Here is a 20,230-nt window from a genome sequence, read left to right on the forward strand (position 1 = left end):
AAAAAAAAAAAAAAGAGAGAGAGAAGAAACCTAAGTACTGAGCTCTGGGGCACTCCAACTTTAAGAGCTCAGTGGATAAGGAGGGTATCAGCAAAGGACACTGAGAAGAAGAGGTAAATGAAGTAGGAGAAAAATCAGAGGAATGTAGAATACTGGAAAGTAAATTTAAAAAATTCAAAAAGGAGGAAGTGATTAGTTCTGAATGCTGCTAATAGGTTACACATATTGGTGACTAAGAATTACCCATCGGATTCAACAACATGCAAGTCATGAGTGACATTAGTAAGAGCAGTCAGTGGCATGAGACAAAAAAACTTGAAGAGAAAATGGTAGGAGTGGAACTAGAGATGGTGAGAGAGACAACATTCTCCTGGAATTCTGCTGCAAAGGGGAGCAGAGAAATGGGGCGGTATAGAAGCTGAGTTAAAAGGGTTTTTCTAAAGATGAGATTAACAACAGAATATTTGTATGGTAAAGAGAACCCTTATACTTACAGGTAGGTGGATGTGATCAATGGAAGTTTGTTTTAAAACTTGCATTAGTTTTTTTTCATTGAAGTAGGAAGCAAGATAAGCAATTTAAGCAGAGATTGGCAAACTACAGGCTACAGGCTAAGTCTAAGCCGTTGCCTGTTTCTTTTTAAAATTTTTTTTTATTGTACTTTAGATGAAGGTTTACAGAGCAAACTAGTTTCTCATTAAACAATACACATATTGTTTTGTGACACTGGTCGTCAATCCCTTGACACGTCAACACTCTCCCCTTCTCGACCATGGGTTCCCCATTACCAGCTTTCCTGTCCTCTCCTGCCTTCTTGTCCTTGCCCCTGGACTGCTGTGCCCATTTAGTCTCGCTTTGTTTATGGGCCTGTCTAATCTTTGGCTGAAGGTTGAACCTGAGGAGTGACTTCATTACTGAGCTGTAGGGGTGTCCGGGGGCCATCCTCTCAGGGATTCTCTAGTCTCTGTCAGACCAGTAGGTCTGGTCTTTTTATTTTTGGGAGAATTTTGTTCTACAGTTTTCTCCACTATGTCCGGGACCTTCTATTGTGATTCCTGTCAGAGCAGTTGGTAGTGGTAGCCGGGCATCATCTAGTTAGGCTGGTATGGTGGAGGCTGATAGTTCTGGTCCATTAGTCCTTTGCGCTAATCTTTCCGTTGTGTCTTTGGTTTTCTTCAGTCTTTCATGCTCCATAGGGGGTGAGACCAGCGGAGTATCTTAGATGGCTGCTCACAAGCTTTTAAGACCCCAGGTGCTACACTCCAAAGTAGAATGTAGAAAATTTTCTTTATAATGTTATGCAATTGACCTAGATGTTCCCCTAGACCATGGTCCCCAGAGCCCTCAGCCCAGTAATTTGGTCCCTCAGGGAATTTGGATTTGTCTATGGAGCTTCCATGACCTTGCCTTGGACAAGTTGTGCTGGCTTCCCCAGTACTGTGTACTGTCTTACCCTTCACCAAAATTACCATTTATCTATTGTTTATTTAGTGTTTTTCCCTCCTACCTCTCCCCTCTCGTAACCATCAAAGATTGTCTCTTTTTGTGTGCAAACCTTTTCAAGAGTTTTTATACTGGTCTCATACAGTATTTGTCCTTTTGTGATTGACAGATTTCACTCAGCATAATACCCTCCTACCCGCTGCCTGTTTTTGTATGGCATACTAGCTAAGAGTGGTTTTTACATTTTTAAATGGTTGAAAAAAATCAAAATAATAGTATTTGGTGACACAAGAAAATTACATGAGATTCAAGGTCCAGTGTCCATAGTTTTACTGCAACACAGCCACTCATTCATTAATGCATTGTCTATGATGGCTTTTGTGCTACAGCGGCAGAAATGAGTAGTTGTGGCTGAGAAGGTAGGTGGCGCTCTCATAACTTTGCAAAGCTGCACACCACAAATCCCAGTGATGCAGTTATGACAGTGTTTCTAGTATCATGCATCTTGCCATATACCAACACTTTATTTTACCTGTCATGTCAAAACAAGGAAAGTGTTCTTGGAATGTCATGCTTTTAAGGCACAGTGGACTGTGGATTATTTTGCTATTGATTAGACAGAAAAGCATTGCTTATTATTGAATGTCATTATAAAACCAAAACCAAACTCGCTGCCATCATAGCTACTCTACAAGACAGAGTAGAACTGCCCATAGGGTTTCCAAAGCTGTAATCTTTACAGAAGCAGACTGTCACATCTTTCTTCCACGCAGCAGCTGGTAGTTTCCGACCGTTGATCTCTGGGTTAGCAGCCAAGTGCTTAACCACTCTGCAACCAGGGCTCCTTAGCTATGCTAAAAGAATACAATAGACATCGACATGACCAGACTATGGACTCATCACAATATTTCCAACTCACAGGAAAGCACCGGTCAGAAAAATTATAAAATTTAAAATGGAGTATCTCATTCCAGCAGAATTTCCTCACAAAAAATGAAAAATAAAAATGAGGCTGTGACCAAAGTAAGTTTCCAAGTGGTTCATTTGTTAGTCAAACAAGGAAAGCTGTTTACCAATGATAAGTTAAAGCGTATTTGCAGCAGCTAAAAAAAAGTATCCATAGAAAACAAGCTCTTTAAGATTATTCGTCTTCTGGCAGGAACACTTGCTTGAAGAGTTACAAACACACTGGCGCAACCTCCAGAGTCAATTAAAAAAACAAGTCAAATGTTTTCAAGTTGTTTTCCTTAGCTTGTTGAGTCAAAAGATTTTTACCAGTACTGCTTAGTTGTTTTTCAGGGAGTCGATGCCAAGTTTGAAGCAACTTAAGAATTAGTTTTCATTAATAATCAATGAGTAATTTTCAGGCAAGAATTTAAAAAAAAAAAACACTAATACCGTACAACTTACAAGGAATCTGCTAAGACATGTACAACTAAAGGCATAAAAAATATGTGAAGAGTAGAAAAGGTCTTAGTTGGAATACAAATATTTAAAGCCGATGGTTGTTCATATTGTTCACCAGCAGGTTCTTTGCAGAAAGTATCTGAATCTACCATGTGTTATTGAACCACTCACTGGCATGGACTTAAAAAAAAAAAGCAACAAACGTTGCCGACAAGTCAATTCTGACTCATAGTGACCCTATAGGACAGGGCAGAACTGCCCCGTAAGATTTCCAAGGCTGTAATCCTTACAGAAGCAGACTGCCACATCTTTCTCCCACAGAGCAGCTGGTGGGTTCATTGGGTTTAAACCACCAAACTTTTGGTTAGCAGCTGAGTGCTTAACCACTGAGCCACCACTGCCAATTCTGTAAATTTTGTCAGATATAGAAGCTGAATATCCTAAATTGCCCTACCACATAGCAGTTTGATAACTTAGCAGTAGTAAAGTTTTATTGTGATTTTTTTAAGCTCAAGGCCAGACTGATCTTTTCCTGAATGAGAACCACCCTCAACCACTATTATCAAACACTGAATAGCTTTTGAAATTAGCTTTTGTTATAGACTTGATGTTTCTTAATGAATTCAGCCTAAAATTACAACACAAAACACTGCTTATATGCAAAATTTATAGTGCACTAATTTCCAAAAACGAACGTTTGAATTACAAGTAATGTCTAGCTGCTTTATATATATGTATGTCCCATGCTGCCGAAAGTTGAAACAAGAGGCAAGCTCTCCATTCCTACACAAATTTACAGCAGACATATTTTCCAAGCTCAAACTACAGTACCAGCAGTGTTTTTCAGACCTTGATGCAAGTGCAAAGGAAATTTCCACATTTCAAAATCCATTTAACTGTGCATTGGGGAATTTCTACCTAACCTTCAAATTAAAGTGGTTAATCTGCTACACAGTGACATGCTAAAAGCACAGGATTGTATAAATGCCTTCCAAGTGATATATGCCCAATAAAAATCACATGCTCATGTATTTGGCAGTACCTGTTTGAAACATTTTCAAAGATGAAATACATAGAAAGAGCAGCATTAACAGATGAACCTTTGCAATCAATTTTGATAGTGAGCACTTTGAACCTTGTTATCTCTCTCCAAAAAGTATTCCATTCTTTTCATTAGAATTGTCTTATAAAAAACTGTACTTACTTACTATATTTTGAATTTTGTCAATAAAAATTGTGGACACTTGTTTTCTCTGGTTATATAAGTACTATCATAATACCCTCGGTTTTGCCTCTCGGTTCGCAAAGCCTAAAATATTTATACTCTCTAGTCTTTTACGGAAAGTTTGCGGAACCCTGAGCTTGTCAGCGAGGAAGTGTTAGAGATTTGAGGAGAGACGAGAAAGTATGAAATAGTAAACCAGCAAAGTGAGACATGAATGTACGAGAGCAGCATTGTTTATGAATTTACAGTGAGAACAATCAGTTTTCCTCTAAGCCCACTCAACTGCACAGGTGCAGGTTGGAACAGGCAGAGTACGTGCTTTAAGTATTATTTAGTTCTGCTAAGCAGAATTTGCATTTCTAACAAGTTCCCAGGAGATGCTAATGCTGCTGGTTAGGGACCAATTCAGTGACCCACTGGGTCTCAAAATTTATCATACATAAGAATCACCTGGGGATCTTGTTAAACTGTAGATTCTGATTCAGTATATCAGGGATGGAAATACGAACTCTCAGCAGGGGTTCAAACGAGAAAGAAACAGAAGCCCTGCTGCTAAGTCAGTTTTCACTTATTCATCTTCTAAAATTTTGCTGCACGTTCACTGGTTATTGGTGTTTGGGTGTTTACACTTTTTTTCCCCTTTATTGTCCTTTTAATGGGTTTTTTGAGGGAAGTGTATGTATTCAATCTGCCACGTTAACTACAACACTAATTTAAAATTGACATTTACAAGTACCCTTACTTTTGTACCTACTTTAAGCAAGGTTTTAATGACTACTGAAACTTGAGCATCCCAACTCGTTTGCAGAAAAACTACCTGAAACGCAATTTACTGAAACAATTTTCAAATATAAGTTTAACATGCCAAGAATCTGGAGACCTTCCTAATTTAACTTTATTTCCAGCTTGGATTCATGGTTCTTCAGGAAAGGGTCAGATATACAACTATCACTTTTCAGCTGTGAGTTTACATTCATTTATTTGAAAAATAGCTGAAATTTGCTTAGTGAGAAAATGCTACCATCACTTCAGGATGGTTTATATGAGAAACAATAACTCTACCTCCCATGGATTCTACCTTCAAAATATACCTTGAATTTGTTCACTTATCTCCAGTTCCACTACCACCTTTATCCAAGCCAGTATCTTTAGCAAAACTGGTCTGATAGCCTCCTGACCAAAATATATCTAGAATCTATTCACTTTTCTCTAATTCTATTACCGGCACCTCATCAAAGCCTGCACTGTTAGCTGAGATACTGTAATTCTTGCCCTCTCCATGCTATAGCCAGAGTGGTTTATTGTAAAATTGTTAGACATTGTCCCTTTCTCCATACAAAACAATGGGTTCACCTTGCATTTGAGATAAAAACTATAATCCATAACATGGCCTGCACACCCTGCATTAACATTTTATCTCAAGCCAATGTCCCCTTCCCGCACAAAAACATTACTCTTTTACCACTACCTTATCACATCAAGCCTTCTTGAGCATTAAAGCCTTCAGACAGGTGGTGTTCAGTAGGCCAAGAATGCTCTTCTCCAGGTCTCCTTCAGTTCTCAGCTTAACAGGACTTTTCCAATTCCGAGATCTAAATTAGTACTTCATTATATTCTCTGCACCCTGTATTTGCTCTTCATAGCATGTATTACAAATATATGTCTTTGTTTAATGTGTCTTTCTCTACCACTCTGTAAGCTTCTCTCTTTGGTCTTCTGTTCATTAACATATACCCAGGACCCAGTGCAGTCTCTGGCATGTTTAATGAACATTTGCTTTATCAGTGAAAAGTCCAGGGGTGATTGGGACAGAAATTGGATGGATTATCCGTTTCATGTCTACCACAGCAAAAGGAACAGAAAACTCGTGATGGAACACACATGTGCTTTCCAATATAAAGGCCTACACATTTGGATCACAGCATTTACTAGTTGTCTGACCCTAGGCATTTACTGATCTTTAAACTGGGGATGATACTACCAACAATACCTCATGCGTTGGCACAGTAAGCACTCTAATAACAATAGTTATTATTCCCACAGCCACTCTTGGGTGTAGGGGAACATGCCTCATACTTACAGAAAAAAGGCATAGAAACAGGACTCTTTCAAATAATTCACCAAATTAGTTTTGACTAGCTACTTAGCATTGTTATGGCAGAATGAAAAGCAAGGGTCCCAGTAGTTCCCATCTTGCTAGACATCAATGTTCATAAAATTAAGAAAGTGGTATTTGAAAATAAAATGACAGGCACATACTAAAACCAAATCCTTCCAGAGTTTCTCTCAGTGTGATCTGTGATCATGAAGCACCTGCAAAGAGCCTCCTGGGCTGGGATGGCGATCTAAACTTCAACTGGAAACCATAAGAAATATACAGGTAGTCCCATAGTTACGCTGAACCGCGCTTAGGAGTTTTTTTTAAATGCCTTTAGCAATATGTACTACAATATTGCAGCACAGAATTTGCTGATGTCACCGTTATCTGTAAGTTTATATGCAATGTTTCCAACCCCCAAAGACAAATAAAGATCAGATTTATAAAGACACTGAAAATAAAAGGCAATAATAATGAAAACTTAAGGTATTCAACTTAAACATCAGAACCAAGTTACGATGGGGTTGTCAAAACGGAACCCCGTCATAAGTCAGGGACTACCTGTATTTTATACAGTCACTTGTCGAGTATAAAACAAGTTTCATTAAAAAACTAACCTTTATTATGCTCTATCCTGTTTAATCCTCTTTCATTTAAAAAAAATGCTGGTGATCCAATTTATGGACTGTAGGTCTTTAGGTTTTTAACTTGAGTGTTAAAAATGCAGCCCTCTGGGACCCACCCCAGATCCAGGGGGGTTGATGTGCATTATAACAACAGTCACAAGCGATTTTCAAGTGTTTGTATTTTGAGCACCACTAGAAATCATTAAGCCCAAGACCCCAGTCCCCCTGGCCCTCAGAAATGGAAGAACTTAAGAGGTAAGAGCATGCAGGGCAAGTCAGGCAGATAGGCAGCCCCATACAAACACAAGAGACGCACTCTCAAAAGCACACTAAAAAATAGGCATTTCTTTGGTGAAGGGTAAGACAGTACACAATACTGGGGAAACCAGCACAACTTGTACGACGAAAGGTCATGGAAGTTCCATAGACACATCCAAACTCCCTGAGGGACTGAATTGCTGGGTGAAGGGCTGAGGGGACCATGGTCTCAGGGAACATCTAGCTCAATTGCCATAACACAGTTTATAAAGAAAATGTTCTACATTCTACCTCGGAAAGTAGCGTCTGGGGTCTTAAAAGCCTGCAAGCAGCCATCTAAGATACTCTACTGGTCTCACCCCTTTGGGAGCAAGGGAGAATGAAGAGAACAGGATACAAGGAAAAGATTAGTCCAAAGGACTAATGGACCACAGCTACCAAAGCCTCCACCAGACTGAGTCCAGTACAGCTAGATGGTGCCCAGCTACCACCACTGACTGCTCTGACCAGGATCACAACAGAGGGTTCTGGACAGAGCTGGAGAAGGATGTAGAACAAAATTCTCACACACACAAAAGACCAGATTTACTGGCCTGAAAGAGACTGAAGAACCCCTGAGAGTATGGCCCTCAGACACCCTTTCAGCTCAGTGGTGAAGTCACTTCCGAGGTTCACCGTTCAGCTGGGGATTGGAGAGCCCCATAAAACAAAATGGGACTAATGAGGCACAGCAGTCCAGGGACAAGACTAGAAGGCAGAAGGGGGCAGGAAAGTTGGTGGTAGGGAACCCAAGGTTGAGTAAGGACAGTGTTGACATGTGGTGGTGTTGTTAACCATTGTCATAGGGCAACATGTGTGCTGTTTAATGAGAAACTATTTTGTTTTGTAAACCTTCATCTAAAGTGAGAATAGCAGCACAACTGGAAGCATGTAATCGATGTCACTAAACTGTGCATGTAGAAATTTTTGAAAAGGTGTATCTTTGACTATGTATATTTTCACCAAAAAAAAAAAAAGGTTGAGAAGGGAGAGGGTTGGTATGTCGTGGGGTTATTAACCACTGTCATAAAACAACATGTGTACTGATTGTTTAATGAGAAACTAGTTGTTCTGTAAACTTTCACCTAAAGTACAATAAAAAAAAAATTACAAAAAACAAAATAGGCATTTCTTCAAGGATAACAAGTTGTATTTCCAATATTATCAAAGTTCCTGAATTTAAAAGTACTTATAATCATTGATTCATTCAACATTAACACCTGTGCCAGGAACTTTTCTAGGTGCTTGGGATACAGCAGGGAAGAAAAGAAATTCCCTACCTCCATGAACTCCAATAAAATATGTTCTGCTCTTGGAGCAAGGTGACTGATTAAAAATTGAAAAACACCAATAACCTCTAAACATTTAGTCTTCAATCTGGTGTATATATACATACATACATGTTGTTGTTGTGTGTCATTGAGTCTATTTTGACTCAGCGACTCTATAGACAAAACCATAGTTTCCTAGGCTGTAAATCTTGGGAGCAGATTGCCAACTCTCTTCTCCGTGGAGCTGCTGGTGGGCTCTAACCACCGACCCTTTGGTTAGCAGCTGAGTGCTTAACACTTGCACCACCAGGGCTCCTCTATACACACACACACATATTTTCAGTTGTCACAGTGACCCCATGTGTGTCACAGTAGAACTGTACTCAAAAGAGTTTTCAATGGTTGATTTTTCCAAAGTAGATCATAAGGCCTTTCTTCTGAGGTGCCTCTGGATGGACTCAAACCTCTATCAGTTATCAGCCAAGCACGTTAACTGTCTGTACCACCTAGGGACTCCAATCTGGTAGATATTCACTACTATTTTTCAATTTTCATCTTTGCGTGCAAGAGGCTGGTACCTCTCCCTTTCGAGAATGGGAAACATTGTTATAACAAAGTCTGGAACTGCATGTAATGAGGAGACACAAGAGCTGGTCTCATTAAGAATAGGATCTTGGATAAATTACTTGACCTAGTTATTAGTTCCTTTACCTGTATGCTACTAGTCAAGGAGCCCTGATGGTGCAATGCTTAAGTGCTTGGCTGTTAACCAAAGCTTGGCAGCTGAACCCACACAGCCGCTCTGTGGGAGAAAGTGTGGTATCCTTCTATAAAGATTAAACCCATTGCTGTTGAGTCAAATTCCAACTCAGACAGAGTAGAACTTCCCCCACTGGGTTTCCTAGGCTGAAATCTTTATAGCAGCATACTGCCACATCCTTCTCCTCTATAAAGATTACAGCCTAGAAAACTCTATATGGGGAAGTTCTATCACACAGGTTGCTCTAAGTCAAAAATTGACTCAATGGCAACTACTAGTGATTGTGCTCAAATAGTTGTCATCTAACAACTCTGACATTCCATCACACTTCCATTTCTTCCCAACTAGGCCAAGTCCTTTAGAGTAGGGGACAGGTCTTAAGTCTTCTTGTGGTCCCAGTACCTAGGCTAGTACCTGAAACAATAATCACTCAAGTACTGGTTGAATGAATAAATGTCTGTCTCCATGACATGACTGCAGCTGTTCATTAAGGTATATTGTATTTATGAATACTTATAATGCAGCAAATATTGAAGCAAAATAGAAAGTATAAGAAAACAAAGTTATTTTAAGTGCTTCAGAATTCCATGATGTCTCTAATACTACCATTGATATTAATGCCTCTTCTAGGCATTCCATGCATTTTTCTTAAAACCTGATATGCAAAATTTTCAGAAAACTTTCAGCTATCTCTATCAAAACTAAGCAATTAAAAAAACAAGTACTTTATTAGAAATAACTAAATTTGACATTAGTTTTCTTACACAGGTCCACAATTCTGTATCTACAATTCTGAAATTCTAAATGCTCTGAAGAACTAGTTTTTTCTTAAGTTTGTGACAAAAAGGAAACTGAACTATATATATGTTTATCTACAGACTTCATCCAATTAGTGTGAACATCTGATGTACTGCTGCAAAAATACTGATGTTTGATTATGGGGTGCTACTCTGGCTCCACTGAAGGTTATTATGTAATCATGGGAAATATAGTAGTATAAGGAGCCCTGGTGGCACAGTGGTTAAGCGTTCGGCTGCTAACAAAAAGGTCGACAGTTCGAATCCACCAGCCACTCCTTGGAACCCTATGGGACAGTTCTACTTTGTCCTATAGAGTAGCTATGAGCTGAAATTGACTCGATAGCAATAGGTATAGTAGTATAAACAAAAAAATAAAAGCAATTAAAGCCTTGGGCTGTATACTATTGCCATCTGCTGACATCAATTTAGAACTACAACTATGTAATCAAAATGTAAAGGTTTCATCTTGCTTACAGGGTAAAGAGTAGTACTTGGAAAATGATTGGAAAATATTTGAGATTCTATTTCCACAATAGCTATGAAAAATCCTTAGTGGTTTAAATTAAAAAACAGCAACCAAAAAAACATACCTATGCTATACTGAACCCTGTGTTCCATCCATACTAGGTAACCTCGAAGTTGGATTACTCACCTTGATTCAGTGTGATTTAGTACCTTTTAGAATTATCTTTACTGCATGGTGAGAGTGCTATTTTTAACAACTCTTGTATTAAGTTTGGTTGAAAGCCAGAAATAAGGACTAGTGTCATCAAAATGGTACCATTAAAGTATCAGAAATTGCTCTACTGACCATTTCTTACAGAGCTATTAGTGTTAAAAAGGCTATAGGAATCTAATGTTTTATATACTCACAGGTGCTGATAATACTCTCTACGAAATCTACTCTAGACCATAATAGTCTGCTAAGGTATTTTTTTAAATTTTGTTGTACTTTAAGTCAAAGTTTACAGTTCAAGTTAGTCTCTCACACAAAAATTTATACATAGTTATGTGACCCTAATTGCTCTCCCTATACTATGACAGCACACTCCACCTTTCTACTCCTGATTTCCCATGTTCATTCAACCAGCTCCTGACCGTCTCTGCCTTCTCATCTCACCTCCGGACAGGAGCTGCCCATTTTAGTCTCATGTATCTACTTGAACTAAGTAAGAAGCACACTCTTCACGAGTATCACTTTATGTCTCATAGTCCACTCTACGTCTGAAGAGTTGGCCTCGGGAATGGTTTTAGTGCTGGGTTGACAGTCTTGGGGCCATGCTTTCTGGGGTTCCTCCAGTCTCAGACCATTAAGTCTGGTCTTTTTACTAGAATTTGAGTTCTGCACCCCACTTTTCTCCTGCTCCATCAGGGACTCTCTGCTGTGTTCCCCATCTGCTGTGTTCCCCGGTCATTGGTGGTAGCCGGGCACCATCTAGTTCTTCTGGTTGCTAAGGTATTTCTGAGGGTCTACAATCTTCTCTGTTCTGAACTATTACAAATATAGTCTCTGTGTGTTCCCTAGGAATTTAGTGAATGGTTTACCTACCTCAAAATGCTGTTAAGCTTCTAGAACACCAGTATCTTCTTATTGTTCTTTTCCTCTCTATCATGGTTGGCAATATGCAATAAATGTTTGTTGTTTTAAGCTTTCTGATAATAAATTTTCATGTAGCAAATTTATTTCTGAGGAGTTTCAGGAATAGGGCTTTTTAAATTTTAGGTCTAATATGCTCTCAGTTAAGGCTATTTTAGAAAAGATCCTTTCCCTTGAGAAGAAAATGTTTCTAAATATATCTCAAGAATTCAAACAAATTTGTAAATTTTACTACTAAATCTTCTAAGTATAATTACTGAAGTGCTCAATTTGAATTCCAGAATCAGAATTCAAGACAATGCCTTTATCTTACGAGAAAGAAACTGAAGCCCAGAGAGAATAAAGTAGCTAGTCTAAGGTGCTGGAAAGGGAAAAATTAATCTTAGTTCATGTTCTTTTTATAGTACTACAACAGAAAATAAACTTAATTAGAATTTACATCTCTTACCCTCACTCTACGATTACAACGATTTCCTGTGGCGGAACACACATAAGCCTCAGAAGCCCTCTCTTGGTTCTATTTTTAATTTATTTCATTTACATCATAAACTTTGGATTCTCAAAGCCCTAAGTTTGTGAACTTGCTTAACTCAGTAATTAATTAGAACACCATCTATCCAGATTTTAGGGACAACCTTCTCTAGTCAAGTTTGTTACAAGCAGGGGGATCACAACCATCCTTATTTTGGGTGTTCCTCTAATACCTAGTTTCCAAGTAAAGGAAAAAAAAAAGTACAATTTGGGATACAGCTTAAGAAGGAGTTTCTACTCTCAGACCCTGACTGACACAGCTAGCCTGCTCTGGACATCAACTTCTAAATTTATAAAATTGTTCATATTTTATCATTTTAAGAATAATTTGCCCAGAAACAACAAAAAAGTACTTGAACAATTATCATGGGAAAACAGCATTAAAATCAATCTAAACCTAAGAACACAGTAGAATGTAATACTTGAGATTCAAATAACTTCTCTAAAAACTGAGTAACGGGCTTATTAAGGGGGAAAATCCAGAAGTATTGTAATTTAAATAAATTTATTATTCAAAAATATTTTCATGTACATTTTCATGAGTGTTTTGTTAGAAGGAAACAAGGAGATTATCCTATAGCTGGTGTTAACTTAGAACATAAGTGACATATATATAACAATACACTTTGGAAATAACTGTCAAAATAAAAATTAAATTTTTATAGTGATTTTAGACTGCAAGGTATTTAAAATCTCAGATAAATGGACCCACAATGGGGTAGTGTAAACAAAAAATTTTCAATCTTATGACTTTTCCATTACTGTACTGTATTTAATACTATGCATAAACAACCTATCCCATTCAAAAATCACAACTGGCCAGGACACCAAGGATAATTCAATCAGAAACACCGTGACGTTTGAATGCATAGTATATATGCATCCTCCTCCTCCCCCAATATGTTTAATACACTGATAACAACTCTATATAATAAAATAAAAACATGAACTACTATTAAACAAGTAGTATTTTTATGGCAAAAAAAAAAAAAAAGTTGAGAGCTTTCTTACCTTAAAAGCCTAAAGAAATGTGTTAATGAAGATTTAATTTGCCTGGGAAATCCATTTTTCTCAATATGGATAATTTTTTTTCATTAGCTCATTTTAAATGGCAAACTCTTCAGAACAGAAAAATATAGCATCTCCAATAGGTATCTCAATGCAATAAAGTCATATTTACAGGATGCTATAATCACAAATCACCAAGAAACAAAAAGAACCTATTATTTTACTGTCCTTTTTCTCAGTTGTCAGCAATAACCACACAAACTAAAGATATCCAGAAGTCAATGAAACGTGCTCTGGATGAAATGTTTCACAGAGCAACACAATTCTCATAAAACAGATTTTTCTCTTTCTCCCTGAGAATCAAGTTAATCAACCCTTGGACTGCAATCAAGATGTCTAAATCCTCAATCATGTCAAGATCAAAATTACACAGACATTTCTTTTAGAAGTGCTAAAATTTACAAATAAATGTAAATAGCAAGTGCTTAAATGACAGCACCATGCCAGAAATTTATGGTACTTGGTAAAATATACAATAAGTGATATTTGGAAAAAAACTTTATTGCTCTTGCATGGAATATAGCACCATTGTAAAGATTAAAAAACGGTTAGGGTTAACCACTTTTTAATCAACAATATGCATTTATAAGAAAAGTATTTAAAGAAGTAATACTGGAAAAAGAGAAGTTTGAGAAAATTTTTGTACTATGTATTTTAAATATGTTACCCACTTTTCTTAAAGAGACAATAAGCAATTTACTTTAGTAGAGTAATAGCAGATTTGCTGTCAGTCTATTAATCAATAATTATAAAATCTATTAAGGGGCAGAAAAGTTATTTCAACCTGTTACAAAACAAGTTAGAAGAGTATAATTTTCTATGCCAAAAACATTTCAGATACGTATTGCTTAAATACACAATGATTACTCCTGTGAAATTTTCCAAATCATGAATGAGAAAATTTCTTTTGTGGCTAACATTCATCCTAAGGGAGAAGGCAATATGTAAAGGATATGTAGAAATTGCCTACCCACTGTGGAAAATAGACTGATTTTCATGCAACAATTTTTAAAAACTAATGTCACCATGGTGATTCAGGAACTAGAAACAAGAAAATGACATGATTATACACACGCTATAGGAAGTTAGCCATAAGATTTATGATAATATGTGCCTAGTATTTTGCTCAGTCTTTAGAAAGTAGGATTTTAAATAAATGTCCTTATTCTAAAAGATCTGAATGGATAAAATGCTATGCAGAAGCACAAAGCTTTTTTTAATGCAATCTTCTATAAGAAATAATCAAATTTTAAAAGCCAAACAATTTAATATCAAATATGATTTCCTTTGAGATATACTTTAACCATCAGTTTCTTTGTTCTTCAGTCATGTGAAATATCAGAATTATTACACTGACAATCTTCATAGTAAAACGTGATATTATCTTACTTAAAGTAGCTTGAGTTTCTATAATAACTATTTCAGAAGTGGCATTTCTAAAAATAATTTTATTCAATGTATGAAATCAGTCATATTTGAGGACAGGCATGAGAATTCTAATAAAACTGGTAAAGTTTTAGAGTACTCTACTCAGGTAATATTGCAGCATGATCCATATACCGCTAAGGGCAAAAAAAGAAAAAAAAGAAAAACGAAACCTCTATAAATGAAGGAGATTTCAGATACTTAAGGTTGATATGGAGAGGAAACAAAAGGATTTTATACTTTCATCAGACATTTTTACAAAGAAAATGTCTTGATGATCATGTTTTCAACTTATGGTCATTCTTTATATATATACATATATATATATATACACACACACACATATATATATATACATATATACATATATGTTTTATTTATAGGGGTGATGCAGAAAGCCACAAATGAAAAAAAAGACACTGAGGTTTTAATATGGAGAACAAAAAGTCGTTTTCACCAGTATAGATTCACATTACAGTACACCAATATTGACAGCATTCTCTTGTCTATTTTTGGTACAGAAGATGGTATTCTCTACATAACCTTGTAAGGCTTCAGTAACTAAAACATAAAACAAAAATAACAAAAAAACCCAACCTATTAGTTTACAGTTTATTTTTAAAATTCTGAAAGACACTGCAAGTTCTAAACTTTTAGTAGTGCTACCCATACACAACCATCTGGTTAAGAACCCAGTAAAAGAGTCCCCTTTCAAGAAAGCTTTGCGACAGCAGGGTTGTGCAATATGGATGTTTCCTACTACAAGAAAAAAATTACACATGGCACATTCTCATTCATATTTTGTAATGTAAAAAGTCACAAACATACCTAATCAAATAAATAATAATAATAATAATAATAAAAAACAACCTTTGAATGTATTTGTTAAGTATTCTAAAACCACTACATAGAATAATGGCAACTTTCACTCACAGATTATTTACATGGTAATACCCAGTTTGGGTACACTGCTACAAAACTTAAAACAGAAGGAGTAAACTTGAAATGTTTTCTGTAATAAAGATCTAGCAGCATGACTATCTAATGCTGTTTTATCCCGGTTGTGTCCGAAACATTCCATTTTAGTCTGTGTCTTCATCCAGTTCATAATTGTCTTTATCATAAATATCTTTTACTAAAAGAACCCGTACAAGCATATTTTCCAAGGTGTTTCGGTCCAGTGAAGTAGATGTGTACCAGACAGGGCTATCTGTAGAACTAGAGCATTCTGGTTGCAAGTAAAAAACATCCATTCTCTGGTTAAGATTCTGTGGACTTTAGGGGAGAGGAGGAGAGAAAAGAAGAAAGTCAAATCACAGTACATACATAAAATTTCCCACAAATTTTCTTCTTTCAAGGATAATTCTGATCCCACTGATCACATTATGTAATTAAACCATATACCTCACTGTTATTAAAATATTTTTAAAATTAATTTCCATGATAAAATAATTATTTCCCCACCATGATTTAAACTCTGTATTTCACTGAACCTAAGACACCATCAATTGTAAGAAACACTTATTTTAATGTTACCACTAAACAAGTAAAACACTGCCAATTATCATTTTAAGATGAACCTCATATTTCAGCGATATTAAAATGTAAGAGTCTTAGAACTGATGATACATGGCAGTACATAAAACTACTTACAGCATTACACAATAGACCCTTTATTTAAAACATACCAACAAAATGATACTGAGAGAGAGGAACTTCCAACTAACAAATAATTACTACTACTGCAAGACCCTGATACTGCTGCAGCCAACAGAGCTACCCAAACCACGGTCAGAAATACTGCTATTCTACTGTAAGTGATATTGTTTTTATAGGTTCTTGGGGGTTATCCTGGAGATCTAACTATAATTTATAAAATCGTTTAGATAACGAAGTACACTCTGAGTCCATACTAATCTTTCGAAAGTTTGAGAGTGTTTAATTAATGGACAAGCATAAAATAATCTATGGTCCCTAAACATTTCATTAGGTTAAAAAAATCTTTTAATGCTTTTTGGTCTCAGACTGGGGAAAACAGTAGTAATACAGGTGAATAGTACAGGTAGTCCCTGACTTACAACAGAGCTCCGTTCTGATGACTCCGTCATAAGTTGGTTTTGACATAAATCGAATACCTTTTTTTTTTAAGTTTTCCTTATTATTGCCTTTTATTATCAGTATCTTTATAAATTTGATCTTTATTTGTCTTTTGGGGTTGGAAACCTACATATAAACTTACAGATATATTTTAATACATACAGACAACTAATGATAAGATGTACCCACCTCCCCCAAAAGAAGCAAAAACCAAAACCACAAAGATGCTCATTAAGTGTGGTTCCTGGTTACACTGAATAAGTCGGGGACTACCTATACTTTCAGAACACTCTTAAATCTTTCTTTCAAAACTTCTTAAAGGGCTATTTTCTAAATACTTCATTTATCTCCATCAATCTACTCTACCTTTGAACATATCTACATACCATGGGTTAGCAAAGTATATATATAGCCTGCCACCTTTTCACATAAATAAAGTTTTATTTTAACACAGCCATGCTTATTCATTTACATATAGTATACAAAATAAAAACCTGTGCTTTCTGGCTACAGCAGCAAAACTGAGTAGCTGCAATAGAGATTCTATTAGCCTATAAAGCTAAAAAAATTTTTACTCTCTGACCCTTTAGGAGTCTCTGGGCGGTGCAAATAGTTAAGTACTTGACTACTAGCAAAAACGCTGGTGGTTCAAACTCACCCACAGGTGCCTTGGAAGACAGGCCTGGCAATCTGCCTCTGAAAGGTCACAGACTTGAAAACCCTATGGAGCTGATCTACTCTGCACACACAGGGTCGCCATGAGTTGGAATCTACTCATCGGCAACTAACAACATCTGACCCTTTACAGAAAAAGTTGTGGCCTCTGCTTTACACAGTCATTGGAATCATTGTAATTTCTTAACGTATACTTGAATCCTAAAGTACAAATTATAAACTGGATATTTTATAATAATGCAACTAAAAAAAGTTATAACTAAATGGACTTGGATAAGTGAGGAATGAGAGAAATCTTAAAAAATATCAGTGAAAACATATCACCTCTTGGTAATGTTAAATTTGAACCAATCAACTTGTACTACCAGGTAAAAAAGAAGAGTATCATTAACACTTACCTTTTAGACAAGTAGCATTCAAACATTTTCACAGGACATCTAGAAGGATTGGCTGTGTTTTCAATTTGTTCAAATACTGGCTCATCATCTTCATGTTTTCTTTTTCCAGTTGTAATTTTATCTTAAAAAATAAAAGTTGAATAAACCTCCTGTGATCAATCTTGAAGCAAGATAGCTTTATTCACTCCTAGTGTCTGGTATACCAAAGAATGGAAATAGGTATCCTTCAGAGTTCTAAGTTGTGGTTCCTAGTAATTTGTAATTTTTCAAACAAAACGAACTGAAGATGTTTTAAGAAGACAAAGGTTGTCTTATTTTATTAAAGTAACAGTCTTCAGTTTCTTAACAAATGACCCAGGTAGTCCTTAGTAAGGCAAGGTGTGGATATCCCTGCCACAGATAATACCAGAATAAAAACCTGATACGCTACCTTCATTATCTGTTCCACATAAGGAAGATACTTGGTATCGAAGACATGCTTTGTTTTCCATTGTTAAAGGATTTTTTTTCCAATGCCTGAACACAGTGCCAAAGGAAAGTCTTAAGTGTTGTTCCACTGTTTTCAGGCCAAAATACTTAGTGTTAAAGTAGAACAGGGTGTTCAGAAGAGCTACTGGAGAGTGTGATCCTAGTTGTTTTATCCTCCAGAGATAATCTTCTTCCACTCGAGAGAATATTGACCCTTAAATAGAGAGAACTATTTTAAAATAATTATAATAAATAAGATATTTTTCATTTAACCACCTAGATAAGGTTAATTCAAGAACAATCCTATATTAATCCTCCATTCATACCAGGTAAACTGGAATGAATTTCAGAATTATCTGTGCAGCTTTTTAGAGATGATACCAGGCCATTCATATCAGACTAACATCACTGGAGTAAGGAACTCAATGTTTACTTCTTAAGTACTCCAGTGGAGATTCTGATGAAAATTTCTCTTAAATCTCTGTTCAAGATGTGTAAGGAAAATATGTGAAAGTGAATGGAAACCAGAGTTAAATCTCTTCCTAATCACTGTCTGTTTGTTCTACTGAAGAACAGCAGCAAAGCAGGTCACATTTCTTAAAGTTCTTCATAAACAGTGGTTATTGAACAGATTTATTTCTAATTCAACAAAAGATGAACAGATGAGAACTCATGAATTAAATACTCTGAAAAATATGATACCTAATTCAAATTTTTCCTAATTATTTTTAACATACTTTCTGCAAAAATAAAAATGCCAGTATCAAATTAGCAACAATTTTATTTAAAATTTATTTTCTCTAATAATGATATACATTCAATTTAGTTTATATTATTTTGTACACCTTATCTTGGTAGGTAAAATACTGTACAAAAGATTCACAATAAAAGAGCATTACCATCTGGAAGTATGCTTGGTTGCCAACTTCGAAGTATTTTATTCAACTCTTGCTCAAATGTCTGGTATCCTGGATCAATAAATATATTGTCTTTTCGATTACTACCACACAAGTACTATAAATGAAGGAAAAAAAAATTTTTTGAAGGAAAAACAGCTAATTAATATATTAGTTGCACTCTGTATTTCTCAAGAAAAAAAATAACAAAGCTTTTCAGCTGTCCTAACCCACCCATGATGACAAAAAACTTTTTTTTTTCTCCAGAATTATGTCTAAGAAAAGAAAGTATACTAATGTAAGAAGAGAGATTACTGGCTTTATCTACATGTCTATAAATCATAAAGAATCATAAATTACCAATTAATCTGTTGGTTAAAAAAACTCAAAGCTGAAATATACACCTAAGAATCCCAGAATGTGAGAACTAGCTAAAAATCTTCAGTCAGACAAAGAAAAAGAACAGAATGAACAATCATACAGGAAATGGAGAAAACAAATTTAAATTTTAACTTAAGAGTAATTAAATTATTAATACTGAAGAAAAAGTGGTAAGGATGGGATAAAAATGTTATTCTAGCTGTTTGAAGCTCCTTTACAGCACTCTGACTCTGTTAGGCTACGGCTTTTTTCCTTATTGTTTCTTTATATGCTTAACTCTCCACCTGTATCCTAGTACAAATTTATGAATCTTAAAACTGTGACAAAGTTTATATCTTAACAGTGAGGGTTATTAAAGAAAGATATAGTCACTAAAGTTTGCAAAGTCCATCTCCATAATTTAAAAACAGAATATGTGAAAGTAAAATGTATGACACAATAGAATTTACTGTTAATAAATATTAAGGAAGGAAGAACTGGGAGTATGCTGTTGTAAGGTTCTTATACTTCATGTGAAGTGGTATATTACTTGAAGGTAGACTATGATTAAAGATGTATATTATAAATCCTAGGGCAATGACTAAAGTTTTTAAAAGATATATATGTGTGTGTGTACATATATATACACATAAATGTATAATAAATACATAAAAAGCTCTGGTGGCACAATGGTTAAGTGCTTGCCTGCTAACTGAAAGTTTGGCGGTTCAAACCCACCCAGTGGCTCTGTGGAAGAAAGACCTGAAGATCTGCTTCCATAAAGATTA

The 20,230-nt window shown here is 35.8% G+C and overlaps 1 protein-coding gene across 8 annotated transcripts in view; it reads right to left on the reverse strand.

The window, feature by feature from the left end:
* Positions 1-13,035: 13,035 nt before the first annotated feature.
* The window catches only part of ZMYM2 (zinc finger MYM-type containing 2), a 107,835-nt gene continuing 100,640 nt past the window's right edge, over positions 13,036-20,230 (reverse strand). For all 8 annotated transcript variants that reach the window (XM_004388404.2, XM_023742471.1, XM_004388407.2 and 5 more), the window contains 4 exons: positions 19,086-19,200; positions 18,149-18,400; positions 17,719-17,839; positions 13,036-15,823 (listed from right to left, as the gene is read on the reverse strand). In XM_004388404.2, coding sequence (XP_004388461.1) covers positions 15,631-15,823; positions 17,719-17,839; positions 18,149-18,400; positions 19,086-19,200 — 681 coding nt within the window. In that variant the 3' untranslated portion in view covers positions 13,036-15,630. The remainder of the gene's footprint in view (positions 15,824-17,718; positions 17,840-18,148; positions 18,401-19,085; positions 19,201-20,230) is intronic.

The sequence above is a fragment of the Trichechus manatus genome, unplaced genomic scaffold, assembly GCF_000243295.1.
Source record: "Trichechus manatus latirostris isolate Lorelei unplaced genomic scaffold, TriManLat1.0 scaffold00210, whole genome shotgun sequence".
In the NCBI taxonomy this organism is placed as follows: Eukaryota; Metazoa; Chordata; class Mammalia; order Sirenia; family Trichechidae; genus Trichechus; species Trichechus manatus.